The sequence below is a fragment of the Nelumbo nucifera genome, chromosome 3, assembly GCF_055504915.1.
Source record: "Nelumbo nucifera cultivar China Antique chromosome 3, China Antique-T2T, whole genome shotgun sequence".
NCBI classification, from domain to species: domain Eukaryota; kingdom Viridiplantae; phylum Streptophyta; class Magnoliopsida; order Proteales; family Nelumbonaceae; genus Nelumbo; species Nelumbo nucifera.
This window is the reverse complement of record NC_142651.1, coordinates 38,883,470-38,893,090: the sequence shown is the minus strand read 5'-3', so window position 1 is coordinate 38,893,090 and position 9,621 is coordinate 38,883,470. Positions and strand designations below refer to the sequence as shown.

At 37.0% G+C, this 9,621-nt stretch overlaps 1 protein-coding gene across 1 annotated transcript; it reads left to right on the top strand.

Moving 5' to 3' along the window:
* The first annotated feature begins 1,483 nt into the window (after positions 1-1,483).
* Positions 1,484-6,409, top strand: LOC104604061 (luminal-binding protein 5). Its single transcript, XM_010268292.2, has 8 exons — positions 1,484-1,702; positions 3,303-3,570; positions 3,657-3,871; positions 3,975-4,217; positions 4,533-5,012; positions 5,160-5,314; positions 5,448-5,530; positions 5,644-6,409. The coding sequence occupies exons 1-8, from the start codon at positions 1,645-1,647 to the stop codon at positions 6,140-6,142; spliced, it is 2,001 nt and encodes a 666-aa protein (XP_010266594.2). The 5' UTR covers positions 1,484-1,644; the 3' UTR covers positions 6,143-6,409.
* Positions 6,410-9,621: the final 3,212 nt, after the last annotated feature.

Genomic DNA, 9,621 nt, shown 5'->3' with positions numbered 1-9,621 from the left:
TGACATGGCGAGGGTTATGTAGAGCCGGTTATCAGAGTTATATTGGTTTATGGACCAACTTGTAGCCTAATTTTAAATGTACAGCCGACTCTGACTATAATTTTCCCGAATTTAAAACTAATCCAAAAGCAATGCTATTTTGTTATCTAGATGGTGGGTCAATGGTCCAATTTTTCCAAGAAGCGCATGATGTCATAATTGAATAACAAATATTTAAGTTTATTTTTAGTCATATTGTTACTTTTGTTAATTTTCAATTTCTATCTTAACTATGATATATCTAAAATTCAAGTAATTAATATGGATAAAATTTTCTCACATGCAATGCATGTGCTTAATTACTGTTATATATAAAAGAAGAAAAAGAAATAAGAAAAAAATAGATACATACCTATGCTCCAAACCCTTGCAAATCGAACTTGAAGAAAGCAAGGATTTAAAAACCGACTCAGACAACGAATTGGTTAGGGGTCCGATTCCCAAGTCGAACGGTCTAATCGTTCGAACCAAACGGACAACCCATTCTAACAAAAAAAAAAGGCCAAACCATTGAACGGTTCAAATGCCCGAGCTAGCTATTTATTGACCAAATCAACAGTTTTGGGGGGAAATAACGGTTATGGGGTAAAACGGAACCGATCACCCGACTAGTTCTTGATTTTTTCTGGTCTGGTTCGGTGTGAATGAGAATGGGTAAAGGTAAACTTGTCTGAACATGCACTACAAGAAAAATCACTTTTAAAGGCAGTAACTACCGCTAGCAATAGTCGACAAACTACCGCTAAAACAACTATCGTTGTTAGACGTTTACCCATGTTCTTTTATTTCCCATGTAAATGAGGCAATGATTATTTTAGTCATAAAAATCTATTATTAAAAGAGGTATTTTTGTTCAATTCAAATGTTGGCAAGTTTTCCCCCCGGTGGAAAAGTTATTTACCCACTTAGAAGATGAATATTACTTAATCAGGTAAATAATACTCAAAAAAAATATTTCCTAATCCCTATATAAATTTAAAAATAAAAAATGAAATTCTTAATCAACGGGAATTAAAATCACATTTACCACTTTTCTTCCCTACAAAAACTACGCCCCTAAAAGTTTAATTGTGTTAAAAAATTAAAACCTCGGATTAACATAGGATTGACCTCAACCCGACCTAACCCGGATCGACTTCAACACGTAAACATAAAACCACAGAATGAGAATTGATATAATCAGTTCAGTTCTATCGGATAGACCCGATTCATTGGCAGCTATAAATCCTAGACGAAATCTTGGTACACCTGTGAACCATTGAACGAGTCCGACTATTGCCATGAAGATCATCAAGATTTGGAATAAACGGTGATAATTGTCCCAACGCTAAATCTTTTATCATTGGAGGAGATCCCTCGTTTCGAGACCTAATTGGTCCATGTCATCACTGATGACACGTTCTTTCGCTTGCTTGCTTTAAATTTGACTGAGCATTCCCTTTTAAGGCCCATCCGCCCATTCCATTCTTCTGCGCTTCAGCTGCAACAACACTCAACGACTCGTGAACACAGAGAAAAACACAGACGGACGAGCGAGAGAGAACTTAGATCTGCTTCAAAATTTGGTCATCTGGTTCCAACCAAAATACCCTAGGCGTTCAAGCCATGGATGGCGTGTGGAAAAAACGCGGTTCTTTGATCGTCTTAGGAATTGTTCTGTTCGGTAAGAGTTCGTCTCTATTGATGATTTTGATCTGATTTTTCTTCTTCACTAAAGTTGTATTTATTAGTTTTGTTTTTTTTTTTTTGCTTTTGTTTTTTTAACGGAGAAAGTTGCAGTTGAATGCTCTATTTATTTGTTGTTTTAGTTATAAAAGTTTCAGGAATGGGTTTTTTTAACAGAAAGTTTGCTTATCTACTCTGATTGCTACTGGTTTTGAATGACTAATTGAAGTATCCGCTGGATCAATAGTTAAGATTGAAGCTCTAGATATTTACTGAGTGAATGATAGCTTCTCTGGCTGCTTTCCATCTCCGGTTGGGTTGTATCTAATGCGGTTTTACCTTTTTTTCTTCATTTTGGAATATGAATTCGCAAATGCGTAAAGCATGGCAAGTAGCAATTATTTAATTACCTACATGCTTTTGATGGGAGGCTATATAGATCTATTTGCATTTAGTGATTTTGTTGTGTTTATGGGGTAAATTTGAGAATTTCTCGAATATAAACGTCATTTCTGATAAGTTTATAGAAAGCCATTTTCCCTCTCCTTGGACGTTTACAAAGCGTACAGGTCATGTAGAATGAAAAGATTCGAAGATTGAGTATTTCAAAATTCAAAATGTCAGCTCCATTGTTTCCCTCCAATGCTCAAGCAATTCATTATAATTTACTCTGCGAAATTTGTCTAATTGTCTTTGTCTCTTTGCCACAGTAGTCAGATCTCTTTAGGAATTGAAAAGGATACAGTTCCTAGAGACTTTGATCACTTTGGCCCTGTTTGGGCGTCATGTGGAATAGGAATCATTTTCTTATCACTTTTTGCATGATATTTTGGTTTACTTAATTATTATCGGAAAATGGTTCTTTGCCGGGTTGTTATGGGAAGTTGCAAAGGAGTTGTTCTTTCAGATATTTCCTTGCCAACATTACATCGATCCATTCTGGTTGGTGAAATTTTGCTTCAAATAACTAGGAAAACCACAATAGCATTATTTTGTTTTCACGTGGCACCTATTAGAACTTTAATCTTGGCGCATTATAGGACATTTAATTTCCTCCAAGAAACGCCATGAAACTAGAAGCATTTTATTTCATCCGTGTTTGGAACACGGCATTGGTCTTGTGACATTTTAGGACACTTTGTCTCCAAATTACATCTTGCAACCCCTACTTTGGCTTTCGGGTTGGTCGGAGTGATGTTTTCTGGATCTACAGATCTAGCTAGTGTGCTATGCACGAGGCTTTGGACTAATTCCAAAAGTCATGGCACAAATAAACCATGACCAGAGGATTTGATTATATATTTCCTCGCTTTCAAGTCTTATCTCGTGATTCCTTGTCTGCTTGGTTAAGAATGAATTAAGCAGCTTAAGGTTCTATCCTTTTGCCAAACTTGTTATAAGTGATACCATGTATATTGTTTTTATGTAATAGAATTGTTAACCTTCTACTTTTATCTTCCCTCTATAGTTGAGCCTGCATGTTACAACTGAACTTTGGGTGGTTGTATTTTGTTTCACTTTCTTGATTTGTTCAGACCGAACTTTGCAATTTATATTTCTAAAAGCATGGATTAATGTTCCAAAGAATTTATTTACAGGATGCCTGTCAGCCTTTGCTATAGCAAAAGAAGAAGCTACCAAATTAGGAACAGTCATTGGGATAGACCTTGGTACAACCTACTCTTGTGTTGGTGTCTACAAGAATGGTCATGTGGAAATCATAGCCAATGACCAAGGAAACCGTATCACTCCATCTTGGGTTGCGTTCACTGACAGTGAGAGATTGATCGGTGAGGCAGCAAAGAATCAGGCGGCTGTGAATGCCGAGAGGACCATCTTTGACGTCAAAAGACTCATTGGAAGAAAGTAAATCTCTTTCTCTAGTTCATTCTTTAATTTTCCAATTTTGTGGGAAAATATGCTTCTGGAGGCACTAATCTATCTATTGGCAGGTTTGAAGACAAAGAGGTTCAGAAGGACATGAAGCTTGTTCCATATAAGATTGTGAACAAGGATGGGAAACCTTACATACAAGTCAAGATCAAGGATGGGGAAACGAAGGTCTTCAGTCCTGAGGAGATCAGTGCTATGGTTCTTATTAAAATGAAGGAGACAGCTGAAGCATTCCTTGGAAAGAAGATCAAGGATGCAGTTGTTACCGTTCCGGGTAAAGTTCTATTCTAGCTGTGGATTCTTCCACCATTAAGAAAACACGTGTAGTTGATGCTTCTTGGAATTTGAACTCTTTTGTGGTTTTATGCACTTTGCAGCATACTTCAATGATGCCCAAAGGCAGGCTACAAAGGATGCTGGTATTATTGCTGGACTCAATGTTGCCAGAATAATCAACGAACCAACCGCGGCAGCCATTGCCTATGGCTTGGACAAGAAGGGTGGAGAGAAGAACATCCTTGTGTTTGACCTTGGTGGTGGGACATTTGATGTCAGTATTTTGACAATTGACAATGGTGTCTTTGAGGTTCTCGCCACAAATGGAGACACTCACCTTGGAGGTCAGAACTCTGCTGCTTCATACCCAGTAGTAGTACTAGTAGTTTGCATTCCCTAACAGTTTTAGTATTTAAAACGTTATCTTTTCCTAATAGATGGAGGACTATATAGGAAAGATAACAGTCAACAATGTAAATTGTATCATGCACATCCATTCCAAAGAAAAAAGAACGTAAATATTTTGAATAAAATTTTGATACTAAACTCATTTTTATTTTTTATGTTAATTAATTTTATTACTAAGCACCATTTATTTCATGCATATCAATATATTGTGAGAATCAACTTTTTTTTTTTTTTTGGTTTACCATCTTCAGGTGAGGATTTTGACCAGAGAATTATGGAGTATTTCATCAAATTGATCAAGAAGAAGCATAACAAAGACATCAGCAAAGACAACAGGGCTCTTGGGAAGCTGAGGAGGGAGTGTGAACGTGCCAAGAGAGCTTTGAGTAGTCAGCACCAGGTCCGAGTGGAGATTGAATCTCTCTATGAAGGCTTGGATTTCTCAGAACCCTTGACCCGAGCTCGGTTTGAAGAACTGAACAATGATCTCTTCAGAAAGACCATGGGCCCTGTGAAGAAGGCAATGGAAGATGCTGGATTGGAGAAGCACCAAATTGATGAAATTGTTCTTGTTGGTGGTAGTACCAGGATTCCTAAGGTCCAGCAGCTTCTAAAGGATTACTTCGATGGTAAGGAGCCTAACAAGGGTGTGAACCCAGATGAAGCTGTTGCCTATGGTGCTGCCGTACAGGGAAGCATCTTGAGTGGAGAGGGTGGTGACGAGACTAAAGGTATTGTCTCTGTTCATGCTTTTCATTTGGATATTTGTCTTATTTTCTTTAAATTAGTTATCAAATTTGTCACTGGTAGGATAAAGGTATGTTTCAATTCATTGCCCTTTGTCAATTATGAAATGCTTTACGGCCTCTTTGATGCAGATATTCTTCTCTTGGATGTTGCTCCTCTTACTCTTGGTATTGAAACTGTGGGTGGAGTGATGACAAAGTTAATTCCCAGGAACACTGTTATCCCAACTAAGAAATCTCAAGTTTTCACTACATATCAGGATCAACAGACCACGGTCTCTATTCAGGTAAACGAAATATTCATGGTGAAATCTTTCCATCAGCTGGGAAATATGCCTAGTAATTGACCATTATTAGTCTTTAGTCATGACCTATTCGGTTATATTGTGTTATAACTTGCATTATTTGATTTATTTTCAGGTTTTTGAAGGTGAAAGGAGTCTTACCAAGGACTGCAGAATGCTAGGGAAGTTTGATTTAACTGGCATTCCTCCTGCACCAAGGTTGGTTTATTATTCTATTTTTTTGTTCTCCCTTGAGTCTCTTAAGGATTTCCCTTTTTCTACAATTGCATTGCACCGACATGATTAAAGAGTCCATCTACTTGCTTGAACAGGGGTACTCCTCAGATTGAAGTTACATTTGAGGTTGATGCCAATGGTATCTTAAACGTCAAGGCTGAAGACAAGGGAACAGGCCGCTCTGAGAAGATTACCATCACCAATGACAAGGGTAGGCTGAGCCAGGAAGAGATTGAACGGATGGTCCGAGAGGCAGAGGAATTCGCGGAGGAAGATAAGAAGGTGAAGGAGAAGATTGATGCCCGTAACAGCTTGGAGACTTACGTATATAACTTGAAGAGCCAGATCAGCGACAAGGACAAGCTCGCTGACAAGCTGGAGTCCGAGGAGAAGGATAAGATCGAGACAGCAGTGAAGGAGGCCCTTGAGTGGCTGGATGACAATCAGAGCGCCGAGAAGGAGGATTATGATGAAAAGCTTAAAGAGGTGGAGGCTGTGTGCAACCCAATCATCGCGGCTGTCTACCAGAGAACTGGTGGAGCCCCTGGTGGTGCATCAGATGGAGGGGATGATGACTCACATGATGAGCTTTAAAAATAATTTGATTTTGTTTGACTTGCATGGATTCTGAGATAGTTCACTGTAGAAAGCCTGGTAATTTTACTTTTTTTTTTTTCTTTTGTGGGTTAAAAAGGGAAAAGAAAACTGTTAATTGGAGAGTTACTGTAAGTTTCAAATGGTTGAGGGCGGGAATAGGGAAGAAAGATCATAAAGAGGGGAAACAAACACACTGGACTCCCCTGTGATTGGTTGTATTCTCCTTGGAATTTTTGTAATTTTGTGCCAGGTTTTGTCTTTTAATTTTTGCATTTTTCGGTATATGCTAAAACGATTCGTAATTTTAAGTGTTAGATGTTATAATTGTTGATTAATATGATACTTAGTTGTCCGAGGCCCACTGATTGTGTTGATTGTGTTGACCCATCGTCTTTGGGGAAGCAGCGCAGCACTTCAAGTTTTTAACCTTCCATGGTGCCTAAACTCTGCACCAGCTGCTTGACTGGAGGAATTTTTTAATCATCTGAAATTGTGAGATTGTTGATGCACACGGCATTGCATATTTGCAACACTAAAAAGCTTGATTATCAATCACAGGCCACAGCTTTCATGGTAAAAGCCGCAAACCCAGCAATAGTCGTATAAGTTGATGCCCAAACCTTTTCAATTCATCCATCCTAAACCGGGGCTGTAGTATTGCCCGCTTCTGTAGCTTTTGAGTTCTACACTTTTACTAGGTCTGATGCATGCGGAGGACCTTCATTATTCACTAACATTTGTATAATTGCATCTGCATTTTGTTTCGTAAGAAATCTATCAATGTCTTCCACCAACTGATGCATTCTTTGAGGAATTATTACTAATCAAAATTTTTTGGTAAAAGTAGTAATGAATGAGATTAAGGCTCTTTGGAAGTAGTACAAATGCAAATATGTACAGCGTAAATACATATAAAATAATACAAAATATAAGATTTTGCATTCTACATATTTTACATTTGTATTCCTTCCAAACTCAGCCTAAGGAAAGTAATCCTTGAAATAGTAATCTTTTCATGACTTTTACCCATAAAATAATAAATATAATATTTTATATCATTCATCAAATTTATTTTATACATATGTATTATAGTGTTATATTATAATATTTATGTATAAAACACAAAATATACCATAAATAACATATATAAAAATGTATACATATCTATGGACCGGGCATTAAGTATTGGGACCAGGTCTGGCCCCAAAAATGTACAGGCCTGTGCAGCCCAAGGCCCAGGCCCGACCCAGAATTTCTAGGTTGGTTCCGGGTCGGGTTTAACATGATCACCTCTAAAGGCTAAAAACCTTTTAAAACTCAAACCTAGAAAGTCTATGTGTCTCATCGTTCCCTTAATTTCAGTGGAAATATAATGTTTAGAAATATAATATACATATTCGCATTTCTAATTTTGTATTTTCCCAAATACAAATATGTAGAGTTCTTGGGTAGAAAAAAAAATGGCACATTGAAGGAAATTGGCTCTTTTGTCATTTTAAAGTTTAAATGCGATTAGAAGGACATGGATTAAATCCAAATCCAATCTGAAATTCGATGTGGGACTCGGATTGAATTTGAATTTAAAGGTTTGATATCCATATTGGATGCAGATAAATATAGATGGATCCTATAAGAATCTGATCCAATTACAACTCCATTCACAAAGTGAAATGCTAAGTTATTTGCATTGGGGATGCATGTAGGGCAGATTGAGTCGGGTTTATGGTAAATCCGGGCTCAATCCTAAAATTTGGGCTTAGAGCCCGAGCCCAAGGTTAAGTCTGATCTTCTCAATCCAAGCCTAGCCTGAATTGTAATTGATGCGTGTATATATTATATGCAAAAACATATAGATGTATGAATATGTATATTTGGACCGATCTCGGGTTGGGTTTGGACTACCTAAGGGCTATGCTTAGGCCTGGCCCAAAAAAAATCTGACTTCATGGGGCCGAGCTCAGTACGAGAACTGAAAATCCAAGTCTAATCCATATAAAATTTTGGGCTGAGCCAGTTTGGGCTAGGCTGGGCCCGCCCAAGTTGCACCCCTAATTTGCATCCTTCCTAAAATGAGTAAAGATGTAATCATATGATATCAATCCTAAGGTGAAGGTGATGACTAATGTGATATAGAAGACATTTCTTTCCACAAAATAGCCATTCATTACTTGACATAAATTTACAACCGTGGCCTTTAGCCCAAAAAATATTCAGTCATCCACTCCGGAGGCATACCGTTGAATGCTAAAGATTTCCTTTGTATACATGTTTTGCTAGCCATCAATGTGAGGTCAGAAGACAATTGGAGGTTAGATTAGATTTCTTTTTTCCTTTTTTTATATGTGGGGGATTTCAAGTTTCAACTTCGACGTCGAAAAGACATAATACCGATAAACAATCAATCGGTATCATAAAAAGTGATAACTAAAGGAGTGGTTGTTTATTTAAAATGTGGTCATAAAAATTGATCAAATTATGAAATTTTTGGGGATTTAAAAAATTATTTACTTTCTTGGGTTTCAAGCTAAAACAAGATACCGAACTGAATTTTCAATTAAAAATCCTGTGCTATCTCATTAATGTTCTTTCGGATAAATAACTCAATATATTCATACTTGTTAAAGAATGGATACAAAAGAGAACTCTTAAAATGCTAAGTTGGAGATGAACATGTCAAATGTACAAACATTTTTTACAATTTTAAAACAAAAATAAAAACTAAAAAAACTAGAAGTATAAATGGTTATTAATTATCGGCTAAATCGCCAATACAAGGTTGAGTAAATAGGCATGGGGATGGACTGAAATGCTGTAACTGTGAGATTCGACACATAACTAAGTTGTTACTTCCCCATTTGTATCCGATCACCGGTCTACAGTACTTAAAAAACTAATGAACTCACTTTAAGTATATAGTTATAGATCTCTTTTAACACCTGCAAGAGCACATATTTAAGCCTAATGCCCCCAACTAATCGCCAAATCACTAGTCTAAGCCTAGGATATATACCCATCATAGGATACATAAACAATAGAAGGATTAATGAAACTTAAGAAAAAGTTTCATTTTTTTGTTTGTCATTCGGTCATTCCCCTGAATCAAAAAACCATAAACCATGGTGTATTCAGTCTCTCTCTCTCTCTTTCCTTCCATCCATTTTTCCCCATCACAAAATGTATAGATTACAAAATCACATTTCTTTTTGTCTGTCATCTCCATATACCCTTCCCCACCTCCACCTCCCTCCCCCTCTCTTTTCATCTCTCTCCTCCTGCCCATCCTCTTATAAACTGCATTACAAAACCATCTCCCAATCCAGCAAACTTTTTTTGAAGCACAAAGAAAAACTCCTCTTTCTCATCCCTCTCCGCATTAATTGTGAAAAATTTAGAAAAAGTAGAATAAATCCCTTATATTCAAATAAAATAAGGGAAATGTAAGAAATTAAAATAAAATAATCAACAATTGAACTTTC

Bases quoted from the DNA above. Each gene is read 5' to 3' on its own strand.
- LOC104604061 (XM_010268292.2), top strand. From the start codon at position 1,645: ATGGATGGCGTGTGGAAAAAACGCGGTTCTTTGATCGTCTTAGGAATT. The intron at 3,872-3,974 runs GTAAAGTTCTAT...TGCACTTTGCAG, and splicing joins TGCAGTTGTTACCGTTCCGG to CATACTTCAATGATGCCCAA. The intron at 5,315-5,447 runs GTAAACGAAATA...ATTTATTTTCAG, and splicing joins AGACCACGGTCTCTATTCAG to GTTTTTGAAGGTGAAAGGAG.